Here is a 19,103-nt window from a genome sequence, read left to right on the forward strand (position 1 = left end):
CTGCTGACCTCGACCTTTCGACAGCTTTCCCTGTTTATACAGAGCAAAGTCACCAAGCTTTACACATGGCACCATGAGAATAAATAGGAAGCTCTATATCAGTGAATTGTCTAGAATCACACCTCTGGAAACCAAGCTATAATACACAAATGTGATATCATTTTAAGGATTTGTAATTTCAGTTGCCTTGGAGTAGTAGATTTTGTTCAGTTAAATTTTGTTTGTTATGTAGTTCAGACCACATTTACTCATGCACATCCATCATTTAATCTCTTACTTTCCTGAGATTTCTTTTACAATGCATTTTCTTATTTTTCCATGTTTACATGCTAATTTGTAATGCAACATATGTATCAGTGTGTATGAATTGTGCTATAAACTTGCCCTCTCGATCATGTTGTATAATGTTTTGAAGACATTGATTAGTATGTTTTCCATGTGTGCATAGAGTGGCCTCCAGCTGAGCGCCAGTGTTGCGTATTCCCGTAGCAGCGGCGGGATTCACAGCCTTAGAATCCGACTCCTCCATGTTTTATTCATCTCACGCCGTGTGAACGTCCTGTGGGGGAGCTGCTGCCATTTCCCATTTCCTCTGACATGCATCACCCCTTCACTCATCACTGCACTCGAGTAATCGGTGCCTGGACACTTTTAAATATATATATATATTATATATATATACATACATATATATATACACATACATACATATCTATATCTATATACATATCTCAGTAATGGTAGGTAAACTACTGGCCTGAAGTAAGAAAGAAAAACAAACTCGCCAAGGGGTTTTTTTTTTTTTACTTTTTGATTTATTTTTCTTCCAGTGCCAATTCCTCTTACAGCTACTGAACGTCATAAGGGAGATGAATTTCAAATCAAAACAGGAAGAAACAAATGACCTTCACAAAAAAAACACTTAAACAGAACCCCACCCCCCTGCCATCCCCCACAGTCTTCTGGTCAGTTTGCCAGCTTATTGATCAGCCACCCTGAGAGGAACCAGGGCTTCCCCTCCAGACGCACTCGCTATGGATTAGACTAACCCTAAGCGGGGAGAGCAGCAAATGGTTATACTTCACTCTAATATCCCACCTGTCACACAAGATGGATATTCCTCGGCCAAAATAGCCTCGTCAACATTTCAGCGTGGATGGCCGGTACGACCCTTAACTCCGTAGAAGGAGATCTAGAGGAGAGGAGGAAACGTCACCACGCTCTGAAAATCGTCCCCACACTTCTAGAAAGGCACCGGCTGTGAACCGCGTGTTTCCTTCCGGTTAAATAGCCATGGTTGTAAATGCTCCTATAAGGTTTGCACTTCTGTGGCTAGAGATTAAGCTAAATGGCACATTAGAGAGGAATGCCACCTCACAGATTGCAGGTCCTGTGTGTGTGTACTTGTGTGTGTGTGTGTGTGTGTGTCTGTGTGTGTGTGTGTGTGTGTGTGTGTGTGTGTGTGTGTGTGTGTGGTGCTCGCGTTCTGAGGGCAGCCTTTGTGATTGCTATAATGGTGACAACCACATAGTCCTCATCTGCCAGGAGTCATTTCAACGCTCCGCTCCACAATCACACAATGTGCCCTGGATCCTCATCTCTCAGAGTGAAACGTCCTCTCTCTGATGAAGACCCCTGAGAAGGGAGATGGGCTGGTCCAGCTGCCTGAAAGCTTTTAATGCCACATACGTGTGTGTGTGTGTGTATGTGTGTGTGTGTGTGTGTGTTCAGGAACTTCACCACCACAGTGAGACATCACAGAAGCAAATGGTCCACGGAACACAGATGACCACACTCCTGATAAATGGGCCACACGCATGAGGGACACTTAAAAAAAAAGAGTCTCTTAACATCTCTCTCTCTCTTTCTCTCTCATCCATCTTTTTCCTATCTCTGTCTATCCATCATCTCTCTCTCTCTCTCTCTCTCTCTCTCTCTCTCTCTCTGATGTTCTCCCTGATGTGCCCTCGGTTTCAGTCACGTCTCGTCCCGGCGAGGGGTACTCTCAGATGCCGTCGTTGGAGCGCAGACGGCGCTCGTGACTGCCCCTCTGTGGGCTGGGCCGCCCCCGCAGCCGCCCCGTCTCCCGGCAACACACGTAGCGCTCCCAGATGCTGAGGAAGGCGCTGCGGAACTTCTTGATGCGGAAGGCGTAGACGATGGGGTTGACGGCCGAGTTGCCGTGCGTCAGCAGGATGGCGATGTAGATCAGGTACATGGGCTTCTGGCACTCTGGGCAGAACAGCGTCAGGCAGTTCAGGATGTGGAGGGGCAGCCAGCTGACAGCAAACAGGAAGAGCACCAGCGCCAGCGACTTGGCCAGCTTCAGCTCCTTGCCGTAGTAGCGGCTGGGGTCGGTGTGGCTGGCGGTCACCTTCTTGTTGAGCTGCCGGTGGATCATGTAGAAGATCTCGACGTAGATGGCCAGCATCAGCACCAGCGGCGGCAGCACCCAGCCGAAGAAGTTGAAGTAGACCATGTACTCCATGCTGATGACGTTCTCGAACTGGCACACCACCACTGGGTTGGCGCCCGCCGCCGCTGCCGCCAGCGTGCCGTTGCTGTCCTGGCGGAGACGATCCAGGTTGTTCCAGCCCAGCATGGGCGTCAGGCCGACCACGATGGCCACCAGCCAACTGACCACCACCGCCATCCCCGCACGCCGCCGCGTCACCACACGCTTATAACTGAGAAACACAGAGGATATAAGGCTGTTAGAACTGCACACACACCTATAAGGCTGTTAGAACTGCACACACACCATATGAGACAGCCTCTTATAACTGTACACACACACACACACACACACACACACAGAGGAGAAGAGACAGCCTCTTATAACTGTACACACACACACACACAGAGGAGATGAGACAGCCTCTTATAACTGTACACACACACACACACACACACACACACACACAGAGGAGATGAGACAGCCTCTTATAACTGTACACACACACACACACACACACAGAGGAGATGAGACAGCCTCTTATAACTGTACACACACACACACACACAGAGGAGATGAGACAGCCTTTTATAACTGTACACACACACACACGCACACACGGGGGAGACACACAGAAGAGAAAAAGTCAACATCTAACTCTGCTTCCTATAACTGCAGTCAGAGAAAACCACACTAGGAACAACTAAAGTGCTCTGCATACAGGGACCAACATGACCAATGTCATACCCATACCCACTCATCATGGCAGTGCTTTACCACTGCAAGAGCGCCATTTCAAACAGACAGGATGCAGAACCACTGACACTACGCCAGATACTATGCCTCATACCTTACAGACACACACACACAGTACACCAGATACTATGCCTCATACCAAAGGATATTACAGACCTGAGATATGAGAGGGAGGATAAGAAGATATGAGAAAGACAAACACACATGCACACGCACACACAAACACACACACACACACTTGACTTTCAACAATCTTACTCCGGCACTCACATAGACACACACACACACACACACACACACACACTAGTGTTGTCACAATACCAAAATTATTGTTTTCGATACCGATACCAAGTCACACACACACACACAAATGGAAAATGATGGCCAAATGTCATATGTTTCTGTCATATATTTTGAAATTCATATATATATTTTGTTAATAGTGTGTAGCATTTTATAATCTGCATAATTATTAGTAGCTAAACATATTTAGTTATTTGAATACTGATTTTAAAACTATTACACTTAGTCATATCTTTAATGTGGTGTAGGTCTAATTGAGTGCACATTGGTGGTGTGTATAATTGAGTGCCTGTCGCTTTAAGAAATACGTAAGGGTAATTAGCCTTCAGTCTCACGGTTTTCGGCTAGTGAAAAATAGTCGCATACAGTGCATAACAAGGATGTGTGGATGTGGAGAAGTTAGGCAGAAGTCAGTTAGACATACACAACAAAACAGATGAGTGATCAAACTAACGGAGTAAACACATGAGAAACAACCCAACACAGAAACAACCCAACACTGAAAAACAACCCAACATTGAAATGACCCAACACACAGAAACAACCCAACACAGGGAAATAACCCAAGAGAAACAACCCAACACAGAGAAATAACTCAACACAGAGATATAAGTCAGCTCTACATCAGCCAGAGGATGGGAGGAGAGGCAAAGGCAGCCAATAACAAAGCAGTGCCCAAACAGACTTATACTATGTTAAATGCGATGACTATTTAAAAGAGAAAGACAGCCTGACTGGCAGACAGACGGACAGATGGACAGATGTCAGACAGAGATTGGCTACATCAGCATCACTAATCCCTCTCTAGTGGTGCTGGCCGACATAACGAGTAGATGAGCCAGGTAGTGTCCGACCTGACAAGACCCATCCCATATCACACCCAGTTGTTCTAGTGTCTGTTCTACATCCCATATCACACCCAGTTGTTCTAGTGTCTGTTCTACATCCCATATCACACCCAGCTGTTCCAGTGTCTGTTCTATATTCCATATCACACCCAGCTGTTCTAGTGTCTGTTCTATATTCTATATCACACCCAGCTGTTCCAGTGTCGGTTCTATATCCCATATCACACCCAGCTGTTCCAGTGTCTGTTCTATATCCCATCCAGCTGTTCCAGTGACTGTTCTATATCCCATATCAAATCAATTCAAGGTTGCTTTATTAGCATGACTGTAGGTACAGTGTTGCCAAACGAGTACCAGCTACTGTCCCACTGTCCCATCTACTCGTTAGCCAGCTGTTCCAGTGTCTGTTCTATATTCTATATCACACCCAGCTGTTCTAGTGTCTGTTCTATATCACACCCAGCTGTTCCAGTGTCTGTTCTATATCACACCCAGCTGTTCTAGTGTCTGTTCTATCACACCCAGCTGTTCCAGTGTCTGTTCTATATCACACCCAGCTGTTCTAGTGTCTGTTCTATATTCTATATCACACCCAGCTGTTCCAGTGTCTGTTCTATATTCCATATCACACCCAGTTGTTCTAGTGTCTGTTCTCTATATCAGGTGCTCCAATGTTCTTCTGTTCTTCATTACAAAGACAATAACTTTATTATACTGTGTTAATCGATTAATCGAGCATAACGAGTAATAGAACGCAAAGCATGCCCTTTGGCAGTTGAGATCAAATGTCTAATAAACATAAAAAGATGTTTCTCCTGAAAAGTACACATAACAGCAGTTGACACTGGACTGGAGTGAATCTGGACCTGTGTGTTCCTGGCACAACATCACTGAATCTGGGCCAGAATAATTCATTACAGAGTCCAGTCCAGTTACGATCAGGTAACATAAGGACAGGGACACGACTGGGCTGGGTGCGTCCTGGCTAACCGTCCACATTGCATACAGACCCGCTTTGCTGACTGAATGACTGAAGGACCAACCTTCCACCAAGGGAGTCCTGACTGACCGTCCACTCAGACCCACATTAAGGGGGTTGAATTTCCCCTTGAGGATCAATAAAGTATCTATCTATCTATCTATCTATCTATCTATCTGCATCCTGACTAGCTAACCATCCACACTCCACACAGACATGAGTCCTTCTTGACCATCAAAATAGGTGTGCCTTCCACAGGAGATTCTCTTCTGAGGTTACAGCAGTTCTCTCTGGAACAGATCCAGCCCTCATTTGGCGTGGACCTGTGCTGTTTGTGTGTGTGTGTGTGTTACAAAAAGAATGTTGCTAGGCTACAAAAGAGCTTAAACATAATTAACAATTTGTTTGTCTATGTGTGTGTGTGTGTGAGTGTGTGTGAGTGTGTGTATGTGTGTCATCTTGTGTAGTTACAGCAGCCCTCTCTGTACAAGCTCCAGTCATGGCATTGAACAATGCCACTGAGCCAGCCCTGTGCTCCTGCCCTGCCACTGAGCTATCCTAGGCAGGCTGGAGCTCATCTCCTCTCCCCCCTCTCTCCGCACAGACAGCTGATACGGGTGCAACAGGCCTTGGGCCGTCCCATCTGATACACTATCTGTCTGCTGGTAGACTCTCTTCTTCGTTCCAGAGCGACGGACAGTGAATTGATGCCAGGGAGCGTCTCCCTTGGGCAGCTCTGGGGAGAGTGCCAGGGGCCGGAGTAGGCAGCTCTGGGCAGACCGGCCCTTATAATAATTGACATTATGTTTTACATTTATTCATTTAGCAGATGCTTTTATCCAAAGCGACTTACAGAGGAGAATAACATTCAATGTACTACTGTGTGAGTCATACTACTACAGACACAAACACAGGCACTCCAGAGGGAATGAGCAGTTATGCTAATCCAAGGGGTAGTTTAGGTTAGTATTGGATCAAACACTCATGAACACCATCCCTTCATAAGAACCCATCTCTGATGATATAACCTGGTAGGAGTTTAGTTTCCTCATGTGCTGAGGGATCTGACTATGTAACATTTTACATTACACAGTTGTTCAGCCAAAAGAATAAAAACAAAATATTATAAATAATACATGAGTACTGGGACCCCTGATCCTCCTCTTCCCATAGAGAGTGTATATGAGTACTGGGACCCCTGATTCTCCTCTTCCCATAGAGAGTGTATATGAGTACTGGGACCCCTGATCCTCCTCTTCCCATAGAGAGTGTATATGAGTACTGGGACCCCTGATCCTCCTCTTCCCATAGAGAGTGTATATGAGTACTGGGACCCCTGATTCTCCCTAATGCCTACTATCTGGTCCTGCCATCTCAAGGTAAAGCACATTACTTCTCTCATTATACTTCTATCATTATTAGTGAAAGCATAAAGCAAAAATGTACCACTGAATGAATATATATAAATGTTACATGGCAGGACCAGATAGTAGGCATTAGGGAGAATCAGGGGTCCCAGTACTCATATACACTCTCTGGAAGAAGAGGACCAGGGGTTCCAGTACTCATATATTATTTATAATATTTTGTTTTTATTCTTTTGTCTGAACAACTGTGTAATGTAAAATGTTACATAGTCAGATCCCTCAGCACATGAGGAAACTAAACTCCTACCAGGTTATATCATCAGAGATGGGTTCTTATGAAGGGATGGTGTTCATGAGTGTTTGATCCAATACTAACCTAAACTACCACTTATATATATATATATATATGGGCCTCAGGAGGGTTGCCGGTTCGAACCACGACCAGTAGGCACGGCAGAAGTGCCCTTGAGCAAGGCACCTAACCCTTAACTGCTCCCCAAGCGCTGCTGTTGTTGCAGGCAGCTCACTGCACCGAGATTAGTGTGTGCTTCACCTCACTGTGTGTTCACTGTGTGCTGAGTGTGTTTCACTAATTCACGGATCGGGATAAATGCAGAGACCAAATTTCCCTCACGTGATCAAAAGAGTATATACACTTATACTTATAGGAGGAATCTTCTAGAATGCTACATTTTGTCTGCATGCTACTGGATTCGTCCGGAGAGGCAGTGCCCCATAACCAGGACTAAATGGATGCCACTGAAACATTGTTGATCACTGCCAAATGGACTTATTTGAGCTGAGTTGTTGAAAGTCTGCCGTGAGTCACCATCACCATGTCATATCAGCGCCAAGTCAGAGTAATTAAGAACTTCTACAGAATAACCTTGGAACGACCTAGGATTCACCTGCTGCATTTTATTATACTGAGCATAAGGCTCGAAAGGATTCACAGAGCATAAAGTGTAAGAGAAAGCATGTTCTTTGGACAATTAGGGTTTATTAAAACGTGAAATATGAGTGTTTTTAGAGTTTGGGAGACAACGGAATTCATGAAACTCATTAACTATAAAAGTACATGGTATGGGAGGGCCGCTTTGGCAAGAGAAGATCCTTTGTACAGTCCTTGTGCAGGAATGTCCCAGGCTGTCCATTTATTAGGAAAAGGCTGTGGTCATTAATCCACCTTCAGACTGCAGATCACAGTCCCCACCAAAATAAACCCCTCTGATGATAATGATCATGCAGATGCAATTAATCAAAGGGATCTGAAGGAGCGGCTGGTTTGGGAATGGAGGTATGAGTGCACCACTGCATCAGGACTACTTCAAATGACAGCCGTGATGCATGTCTGGAGAAGAGAAGGGCTTTTCTCCACACACACACACACACACACACACACACACACACACACACACACATACACACACAGAGGCAGGGGTGCGCTCCAGAACACACACACACACACACACTGCTGAACACACACACACACACACACAGAGGCAGGGATACGCTCACGAACACACACACACACACACACACACACACACACACACACACACACACACACACAGAGAGGCAGGGGTGCGTTCACGAACACACAGATACACACACACACACACACACACACACACACACACACACACACAGAGGCAAAGGTATGCGCGCGCACACACACATACACACATTTGAATTCTTTATTTGAATCCACCAATCAAATTTCTACAGAAAGGATTCAAATATTCCCAGAGGTGATAGAGCTTTGACATTCAAGGGTACATAAAGCATTACCTACGCCACACAGCAAGACTGCCCATCACAGCTGGAGTTCTGCCAGTTGTTTAGACTTTCCTTTTGATAGCCCTGACAGTCTTAGTCCACTCACAGTCATATGAGAAAGACAAACACACACACACACACACGACTTTCAACAAGCTTACTCCGGCACTCACATAGACACACACACACACACACACACACACACACACACACACACACACAGAAATACCAGCACACATATACACACACACTAGTTTTGTCACGATACCAAAATTATTTTTTCGATACCGATACCTTTACATTTCATTTGATTTGATTTGGGGGGCCGCAACCCCTTGACGTCATCAGTAATATTACAGTAGTCTGATCATTAACATTCCTAAATTCTGCTCGACCCTCCACACACACACACACGCGGAAAATGATGGCCAAATGTCATATTTTCTGTCATATATTTTGGAATTCATAAGTGTATATATTTTGTTAATAGTGTGTAATATTTTATAACCTGCATAATTACTAGTAACTAAACATATTTAGTCATTTCGATACTGATTTTAAAACTATTACACTTAGGCATATCTTTAATGTGGTGTGTAGGTCTAATTGAGTGTGCATTGGTGGTGTGTAGTTGAGTGCCTGTCGTTTTAAGAAATACATGAGGGTAATTAGCCTTCAGTCATGGTTTTAGGCTAGTGAAAAATAGTTGCATACAGTGCACAACAAGGATGTGTGGATGCAGTTTGTTATGCTTTCTTTGTCATTAGATAAAATACATGTTCAAAAGAACAAACAAGTCGAAGAAAATCTTTCTGGGATCATACAAGAGATGAGTGTCATTTATGATTTTAGTGGGCACTATACAAATGACAGACATGACCTGAGTTGGTGGGATAGTTCTCCCGATGTAAAAGTTTGCCAAGGTTGTGTAGCCTATTTCTGATATTAAACCCAACAGTAAGCCTAATGACCTAAATCCCATAGCCTAGGTAGGTTAGCAACACAAACTTGAAAGATGTAAGTGAGCAAATCAACTTAATATTAGACTATTATTATGTGTTACTGCTGTGCAGCTACAGCATCACTTAAACTAGCAGCCATGTCAGGCTGTTTATGGCACGACAGCTAATAATGTGTGTGAGGAGAAAAAACGTGCAGGCTAGGAGAGGCACTAGGCATGCCTTGCACACACTAATGTTACTACAAAAGAACACGGCCATTTTTAAAAATATCGATACTAATAAAATTAAGTATTGTGACATTTTTGATTTCAGGGCATCGCAATTCTTTTGTAGTATCAGTGCCTACAGTAGTGCAACACTAACACACACAAACATACACCCCTACACACACACACACACACACACACACACAAACACTTGACTTTCAATAAGCTTATTCTGGCACTCACATAGACACACAGGCATACACATGTACAGTAACACACACACACACACAGAAGCATCTGCATATACATACACACACACACAAGCTCACATAAGCTGACATACAGAAAGAGAGAGAGAGAAAGAAAGAAAGAAAGAAAGAAAGAGAGAGAGAGAGAGAGAGAGAGAGAGAGAGAGAGAGAGAGAGAGAGAGAGAGAGAGAGAGTGAGTGACTGACTCCAGCCAGCCACGGATACGTTTCAGTCACGCATTGCAATTTAAAGCCCACCACCCCCACTACACACACACACACAGGTACCAGGTCTGGGAGCGTTCCAGCCTCACGCTGATATTTAAAGCCCCAGTGGCTCTCCTTCAGGTCATCCCCGTGACATCACTCAGATCAGATCAACTCAGTCCAGGGACATGGTGCCAGCACAGTGCGGTGCTGTGGTGTGGTGTGGTGTGGTGTGGTGTGGTCTGGTGTGGTGTGGTGTGGTGTGGTCTGGTGTGGTGCCATCGCTGTGGTAGGGTGTGGTCTGGTGTGGTGTGGCGTGGTGTGGTCTGGTGTGGTATGATGTGGTGTGGTGTGGTGTGGTCTGGTGTGCTGTGGTGTGGTCTGGTGTGGTGTGGTCTGGTGTGGTGTGGTCTGGTGTGGTGCCATCGCTGTGGTAGGGTGTGGTCTGGTGTGGTGTGGCGTGGTGTGGTCTGGTGTGGTGTGATGTGGTGTGGTGTGGTCTGGTGTGGTGTGCTGTGGTGTGCTGTGGTGTGGTCTGGTGTGGTGTGGTGTGCGGTGCTGTGGTGCCATCGCTGTGGTAGGGTGTGGTGTGGTCTGGTCTGGTGTGGTGTGGTGTGCTGTGCTGTGGTATGGTGTGGTGTGGCGTGGTGTGGTGTGGCGTGGTGTGGCGTGGTGTGGTGTGATGTGGCGTGGTCTGGTGTGGTGCCATCGCTGTGATAGGGTGTGGTGTGGTGGTGTGCGTCTCATTATCCGGCACTTTCCATCTCAGTCAACAGCACCTCCATGGGGACACCCCTGCATGCGATGAGGAGGACCTGCTGCTGAATCCACTAATGCTAACAGAGGTACTGTACAGTAAGTGGCAATTAGTCAGACACACTCTCTGGAGCCCACTGATCCCTACGGCCCAGGTCACCATGATGGAGAATAAGGCTAGCGCTACCAGCGCTACTGGGTCTCTCTGGAGAATAGCAGGACTGCGCATGGGACCCCAGTAATGAATGACTGCCCCCTTTCAATCTCAATCAATCAACAATGACAAACTTGTAGCACTTCACTGAGAGAGTTGTTTACACAACTACAGAGTCTCAGCCACGCAGTGAACAATGTCAAGTGACAGCAGACATAATATGAATGCTCCTTTTCAGAACATGACTGCATGTATTTCAAATGGTGAGAGAGAAGTGGACTCCTGCATCTACTTGAAACAGCGAGAGAGAAGTGGACTCTTTCTTTGGACTTTTCTCAAATAGTGAGAAAAGCCTCACGCGGATGACAGGAGAGCTGGACGCAATGGGATTCGCTGCAGACTGAGTGCAACGTTGCATCTGTGGAATTCAGCGTCTGTGAGGGCCGGGGGCCTCTGGCAAACACTGCCCAACCTCTCTACCCCACCCCCCCCTCCGGCAAACACTGCCCAACCTCTCTACCCCCCCCCCCCCGGCAAACACTGCCCAACCTCTCTACCCCCCCCAACACTGCCCAACCTCTCTACCCCCCCCCCCCCCTCTGGCAAACACTGCCCAACCTCTCTACCCCCCCCCCCCCGGCAAACACTGCCCAACCTCTCTACCCCCCCCAACACTGCCTAACCTCTCTACCCCCCCCCCCCCTCTGGCAAACACTGCCCAACCTCTCTACCCCCCCCCCCCTCCGGCAAAAACTGCCCAACCTCTCTACCCCCCCCCCCCCAACACTGCCCAACCTCTTCTTCCTCTCCGCTCTCTCCCTCTCTGACAGTGGGGCATGGAGACTGGGAAGCGCTGCCTGGAGGGCTCCCCGAGACACCAAAACAAAGCACACCTGCCCAGACTCAGGGAAAACACACATCACACACACACAAACAACACATACAAACATCCACGTCTAATGAGCTGTCACCATCATAGGGGGATTTAGTTTCAGCCACTGTAAGCAACTGTTGATGCAATCATTCCTTGTGCACATATTCATACTTTGGGGAATCTTAAAATGCTAATATCACATGCATGTGGTTTCTCTGTATGGTTTATGAGTGGTCCTGGCATCTCAATTGCTTCTGGGGCACCAATGAATGGATTAATTAAGTAAACCTAAAGACAATAGGTTAGATGAAATAACAGAGAGAGAGCAAGTGTTCCATGACCTTCAAGAAGGGCACTGGTGGTGATCAATTTGATTATTCTCTCACCCTTGCACTGGTTTTTTAAACCAAATCTCAATCATGATCAGGCTCGGGAGTTTGTCCTTTAAATTTGGCCCCAGAGGACCAGATCATACACACATCTGCAAGAGATGTAAGCGCGTTCGTCTCTATAGGCTAATGATCTTTAGAGTTTACTCATTGTGACCCATAGCCTACTTATTCAGTGACTGGAACCTGACAGAGCAGCCACCATATTATCACATGGACTTTGCGAATCATCTCTGACTCTGACCTACTGGTATTATTATATTTCATACAACAGAAATAGACTGACATTTAATATTTAGGTGGGGTCGATGTGCCGGCTTGCTATGTCGTGAAAAATGAGCTTACCTCATTGGGATTTTCACTCTGAGATAGCGATCAATTGCTATGGCCAGCAGAGCCAGGATAGAACTTTGCGTCAACACCAGCACGGTGCAAGCCACCAGCAAACAACTGTAGAAATGCGTCTCGAGCCCGATGCTGATGGTGATGGCCAGCGGGATCACGAGCGCGCCCACCGCAATGTCCGCCAGCGCCAAAGACACGATGAAGTAAAATGTCGTGTCCCTCAAAGAGCGATTGATCCGCACAGCCCACACCACCATGACATTCCCAATGACCGAGGAGAGGGCGATCACTACCTCCATACCAATGTAGAGAGACTGCGAGTGAGGTAAACCAGTAGGCATCCTTGGTGCGTTCGGGTCGCGGGCTCCTATATCGCCTTGAAGTGCAATGTTACGACCTTAAGTGACAGGTAAAATAATGTATCTCAAATAAACTTTTTGAAGCAGTTCATTGTGTGGACGTTCTGTTAAACAGGACAAATGCGCAGCCATATCCAATATCACGCCAACTTCCATTGTTTACATGTTCAGACGCAGAACGTGAACATGCAGCGTCCTTGTAAACTATAGCAGAGTCTTAAACTTGCCCCTGCGCCTATATACCGCACAAATGTCCATGTCCAGTATTCCACTCCGATGTGCTCCAGCAGGAGACGGGATGATTCATCTCACTTCCCGCCGTGTTCCGGACAGCGTTCGCCCTTAGTCAGTATTTCAAAAGAACGGATCATCCCGTTTATTTTTTTAAGCATGTCAACTCCCCCGCACTCTCGTGAAACTCATAACTGTACCTCAATGACGCTCTCCGTCTATCTAAAAGACGAGAGTTATAGTTTTGCCTTCCGTACGCGGTTGGAGACGGTCTCAGGTTGTTCAATGCCTTGTCCTTGTGGTGAATGATCTAACCGTCTCTTACGCTCCTTTCTTACCACCTTTGCCTCAGATCCGTATTCGTTCGTAGTCACATGCTAAGTTCTAGACCACCCAATCACTTTCACTGTGTCATTCTCTGACAGGAGGTAAATTAGCCGCTCCTGCGTCCAAGCTCGAGGGAGGGACATGCGAGCGCCAACTTATCAATTAGTCAATTTTCTAAAATACACATTTACCTCTAACTGTAGGTTACGTTTCAAGTGATGCAATGATGCTTTTTGCTTCACATTATAGCTGCACAGCCCAGACTTTGCGTCTCCTGTGAACTTACCCAGCGTGTAATTGGTTTGCAGCTTTTCCGTTTTTTACGGAAAATTAAGTGCCCAAGCGAGCCATCCTTTCACTGAAAGGTGGAAAATCAAGAAGACATATCATATCGAGAACGGCGTCCGTCTGCAAAACAGAAGAGTTAGCCTACAGGAAGACATGATCACAATTTCGATTGTTGATGAGCGGATGAAGCTCAAGGCATAATTTCTAATACCCCACTAGGCCTATGTATGTAGGCTACCATCATTTGAGGCATTGAAGGCGAGTCATAATTGTTGGTAAAATATTAACATTTTTCTCGATTGCTTACATACATTTTCTGAAAGCATGCCTCATATTCTCAGAACTCTACACACAAATAAAAAAAAAAACACGCACACAATGGGCAAAACCCCTCAATTCTTCAAAACAATGTTATTTCTTCTTAAAATAGTATTTCATTTTCCAAAGACAAACACAAACCATCATATGAATAGACATTTATCAGAACCAGTTGAACACTAACGTGCTCAATGTAAACCACTATGATGAATGGAAAACACTTCTTCTCCATTTATCATAATGACTTAGGCCTTTTTTGATTATTACACTTACTACAGGCAGTACATACATACTGTAAAATATTTGAGAATATTGTTTTTATACTCGGGACACACAAATACACGGTAACAAATATATTTTATTGTTCCCCACAAAAACAATGTACACAGTGTACAAACAACACAAAATTGCACATTCAGTGGTCTACATACAAAACAACAGAAGAATTTACTACAGTGCTCCATCATCTCTTCTGTTTTTGTCTGGCCACAGCACCTCATCCACATCACAAGCATTATGCTATAGCTCTGATTGCTAATTGTAAAACTGTGTGACAGGTGTTTGCCCATGTGATGTCAGTGTGCACAATAGGGCAATTACTGTAACTTTAGATATTTGAATGGCAGTGTGTTCCTAGTGAAAACAAGAGATTTTGTTCATGAAAACTGTGCCAAATGTAGATAACTGTGTGTAGTGTTTTGAAAAAAGTGTGCTTTAGAACTGCATCTTGAGTGTAAAGCAGGAATTGTAGTTTAGCATAATTGGTTCAGAGGGTTGCTGCACGAGTTACTTGTTGTGATCATTGTGTCTCAAGTACCAGTAATTGTGTGTAAACTGTAAGGATCCTAATTACCAGGCTGATGATAATCTTTTCAGTCATATATTGACTCTTGATCAACTACTAAGTGTGGGCCTATTGTGGGCCTACTGTCACATGTCCACAGGAGCAGTTAACTATAGGGACAGGAAATGTAATCAAATGTATACCTTGTCATGTCTTGATTGATTCACTCTCACTACAACAATGGTCTCAAGTCTCATCAAAGTACTCTCAAATCAGATGACCTCCAACCATGTGATCCCAAATCAGCTGACCTCCAATCATGTGATCCATATCAATGTAACCAACCACAAACTAGGTAGCCTACCGTATTTAAGTGAGGTTCACAGAGCATTCTAGGAGCCATTCTGTAGTCAGAATCTCCCGCACCACTAAGGTGTGTAGTCATCATCCTCTGAGCTGGTATGTTCATTCTCTGATTGCTTCATATGGTTTCCTAAATGTTCCTTTAACCTGTTTTCGTAACTTTCACATTATTCATTTAGATGTACCTTCTATAATGTATTGGATGAATAGCTTGTGTCTGACAAATAAATTGTTATGCTTTGACCCGCATAGTTTTCTAGAGTTTCTTTAGATATCCCTCAAGTTTAAGATGGGCCAGGAGGAACGGCTAGGATTAGTCTCCAGGGCCGAGGAGGGCCTCGCACACTATTCTTGGGGAAGATGCGTCTAATTAAATAGCTAGAAGGCATTCTTGTAACAGCATTGTGGGTAGGCCCACATCGGCCTACTATGGATAGTAATATTACGTTGACCGAAACTTCTCCATATCTAGCGGGGTCAGAATCATTAGGTTAACAGGGGTTCTATAATCAATTGTTATTTCCAACAGCGCGCGGACAGCTTCACGATTTCCTTCGACCACTCCCAGTTCCCTCATTGGTCCTGACGAGTGACGTCTTACAGGTGGTGCCCCGTGTGAGGATGCGTGACCTCTATCAACAAATCACGTACAAGTAACGCAAGCGCCGCGCGTCTTTTAACTCTCCCACAGAATAGCGGTATGAGGTTTGTTCTTCTTCCCTGTCTACAGACACTGTGGTGAGTCTTGCTTTATTTTTAATACCAGTTTTGAGGTTAAGCTATGATAGGACAATATAATTTATAGTTGTACAAATTAGTATGGGTCGACATACCCTCTGTTATCCCGGAGACGAAATCCGGTGGGGAACCTTAGTGGAACTCATGGAAGACAGTCAGAGATATGATCATATAGACGTTCGGAAACATCTTGCGTTTTCTCAGCTCAGAGGTAACCACCCTAATATTCAATAACTTTTGTAATTCGTACCAGGTAGCTTTATAGTATGGCGTTTTGTTTGTTTACCTTATGAATTCCGATCTATACAAATCCTACTCAAACCAGTTTGATTCACTGACGGACAATGAATCTCTCACCTGAAAATGAAATTGCATAAGAGTGTCGCTGGTCATAACAGATGTATGAAACCATCTTTAGATTGCGTAACTAAGATCACAGTTTGAAGTAGCCTATAAAGATGTTGAACTGAAAGCGTAATTTAATAGTTGGGCGTCGAATGACGTTTTCCACCGTTTAAAGTAAAGACATTGGAGTGGATATGATACTGTGTTCTTCAAATGTATGTAAGATGGATATTTTATTTACTTCTAAATTTGATAAAACGTAAGGTAGCGTAACATTCGGAAGCACCAAGATTTCCCTATGATTTTAACCTACTTAGGCCTATATTTACATATCGTGCACATGCAGTCTGCCAAGGGGCCGCGTCCACACATGACGTGCCTCAGTGGCAGACACATAGTGCGAACATTTAAATGCTAACTCCGTTCTGTGCCTATTAGTGATCAAGCCGTCATTGTAAAATTAATTCCAAACACATTGACAAAGATACTTTTGTGCTAAAGACACTGTTATGTACTGGTTTGGTTGTATGCTGCTGTCTGCTGTGCAGTGGCTAGTTGTAAAATTGCTCTTAAGTTAAATTGTAATCTTTGTAGCCTGTACTTTTCTGGGTAGCAGAGACATGCAGAGACTGCTATGTTTCTTTAAACCACTGGGCTACTGTTTTCTACATTCTCTCATGCACATAGATAAATCTGAACCGATGTCAAATGTAATGTCCAGAAGTAAGAATGCATTGCCTTAACACAACTGAGTTTTCTTTGCCTTAAAAACAACAGGTCAAATAGACTTTTATTTTAACCAGTTTTATTTTCCACATGTAGACTAAGCTATCCTGGGTTTTATGTTTAAATTGTCTTACATATCTCCAATGTATTGTCATTATATGTATAGCACTGTAACAATGATGAAACCTATGTGTGACTACAGGCACGTATTGATGATTTAGTCTTTGTCTAAGAGAAGTTAACTCCAATATTCAGTATGGTTGGTAAACCAGATCGCGACTGGTTTTTCAGCACTTCACTAATAGTAATAAGAATATTTTCAAAGTAGTAAAATGTGTGGCGCAGGCGCTTCCAACTACTAATCACACAATGTCCCATGATACCTCAAACATGCCTTTGTAGAACTGCATAAGATTTATTCACTGTCACCAGACAAGATATACTATGTTTGTGCCTGCGTAAGTCACCTAGAAATGCTTTAAGTTATCTAATGGAAATGCTTTAACATAATAGATGGCTGACGTTAGAAAAAATATTCAGAGCTAACAGCATTCATGATGTGCACAAAAAATGTATATACCAGCTTTAATAACTTATTTGCTATGTTCCCTTAGGCTACTTTGCCCTTAACAGAATCGTCTCAATTCTACCACCATGCTCTTTCTGAACATAGTGGTAAAGAATCAGGCTCACAAATGGGATCACATTGAATATTCTGTAAAAGAGACTGAGACCTTGTTTTCTACTTTAACTTGTTGTCATGAAATATCTGAATACACTATATCTATAACATGTTGTAACCTTTCTCCCATAATGACACAAAGCTCATCAATGTTCAATCACTGCATGGATATGCTAATGGGCTATCCTGAGGAAGATAAACACCTCCGATCCCAGCCAACATTTGTTTATGGGGCCCATGTGGGTACCATATGTGTTGCCAATATGGGTCCAATATGGGATTGTCCGCGGGTTCCATAGTGGCCCCATGTCATTTGCCCACATGGGCTCCATGCAGGATTACACTGGGTTTTATTTGGGTCCCAACTGGGCAACATACACTGGACCCATCTGGACCCCAGCCATAAATTCTATCCGGGTACTACATGGGTACCATATGGGTTGAAATATGGGTTTTTGGTGGGATTGTCCACGGGTTCCAAAGGGGCCCCATGTCATTTGCCCACATGGGTTCAATGCAGGATTACACTAGGTTCTATGTGGGTACCAAATGGGCAACAACCAATGGACCCATCTGGGGCCCCAGCCTTAAATTCTACCTGGGTTCTACATGGGTACTACATGATTTAAAGGGACACCAGGCAACGTTTTCGTGTTAATTACTCATCTTCGTAAGTCGGTATATGGTTAAATGACTCATTACAGGGTGAATAAAGACTCTCTCGCCCGCCCCTACTGCCTGTAGGATGAATATCCCGCTTGCAAGTTCAGTGTATCGTACCCGGCGACCGAAGCAGTTTCAGTTTCCATCCTGCATCCACAGCACAGAGGCAGGCTAACGAAACGCTAGCGATTGTTGCAAACGTGTGTATAATGGCAGAGCCGGCGAAGAAGCAGCGAAAACCCTTGACGGAAGATGCAAAGAAAAGGAAAAGAGCTTCAGACCGAGCGAGGGGGAGTTTCGTAGAGAAAAAGCATCAGGCTTGCCTGGTGTCCCTTTAAATAATGGGGTGTAGGTGGGACGATCCGCAGGTTCTATAGTGGCCCCATGCCATTTGTTGACATGGGCTTCAGGCAGGATTACAATGGGTTTTAAGTGACTCCGAACTGGGCAATAAATGCTAGACCCATCCGTGCCCCACCTTAATATTCTGTCTAGGTTCTACACATTGGCCAAATGGGTTGCATGCAAGATTATAATTAATGAGAAGTGCAAAGCTGGGCAATGCATACAAAATCTTGGTCCCTTCTTCAATTTAAATATAAACATTTATAATAAAATATAATTAGAATCCCAATATTTACAACATATACT

The 19,103-nt window shown here is 44.6% G+C and overlaps 1 protein-coding gene and 1 pseudogene across 1 annotated transcript; one reads left to right on the forward strand and one right to left on the reverse strand.

Moving 5' to 3' along the window:
* Positions 1 to 818: 818 nt before the first annotated feature.
* LOC121706513 (adenosine receptor A1-like) lies at positions 819 to 13,509 on the reverse strand. The gene is made up of 2 exons (XM_042088331.1): positions 12,629 to 13,509; positions 819 to 2,687 (listed from the first exon to the last, which is right to left on the reverse strand). Exons 1-2 carry the CDS (start codon positions 12,967 to 12,969, stop codon positions 2,006 to 2,008), a joined length of 1,023 nt encoding a protein of 340 aa, XP_041944265.1. The 5' UTR covers positions 12,970 to 13,509; the 3' UTR covers positions 819 to 2,005.
* Positions 13,510 to 17,240: 3,731 nt separating this feature from the next.
* LOC121707546 lies at positions 17,241 to 17,979 on the forward strand (annotated as a pseudogene).
* The last annotated feature ends 1,124 nt before the right edge of the window (positions 17,980 to 19,103 follow it).

Source organism: Alosa sapidissima, chromosome 4 (genome assembly GCF_018492685.1).
Source record: "Alosa sapidissima isolate fAloSap1 chromosome 4, fAloSap1.pri, whole genome shotgun sequence".
In the NCBI taxonomy this organism is placed as follows: domain Eukaryota; kingdom Metazoa; phylum Chordata; class Actinopteri; order Clupeiformes; family Clupeidae; genus Alosa; species Alosa sapidissima.

Excerpts from the sequence above, each read along its gene's own strand:
- LOC121706513 (XM_042088331.1), bottom strand. The coding sequence starts at position 12,969 with ATGCCTACTGGTTTACCTCACTCGCAGTCTCTCTACATTGGTATGGAG. Across the intron at positions 2,688-12,628 it reads AGAGTGAAAATCCCAATGAG|TTATAAGCGTGTGGTGACGC; the intron begins GTAAGCTCATTT and ends TGTGTTTCTCAG.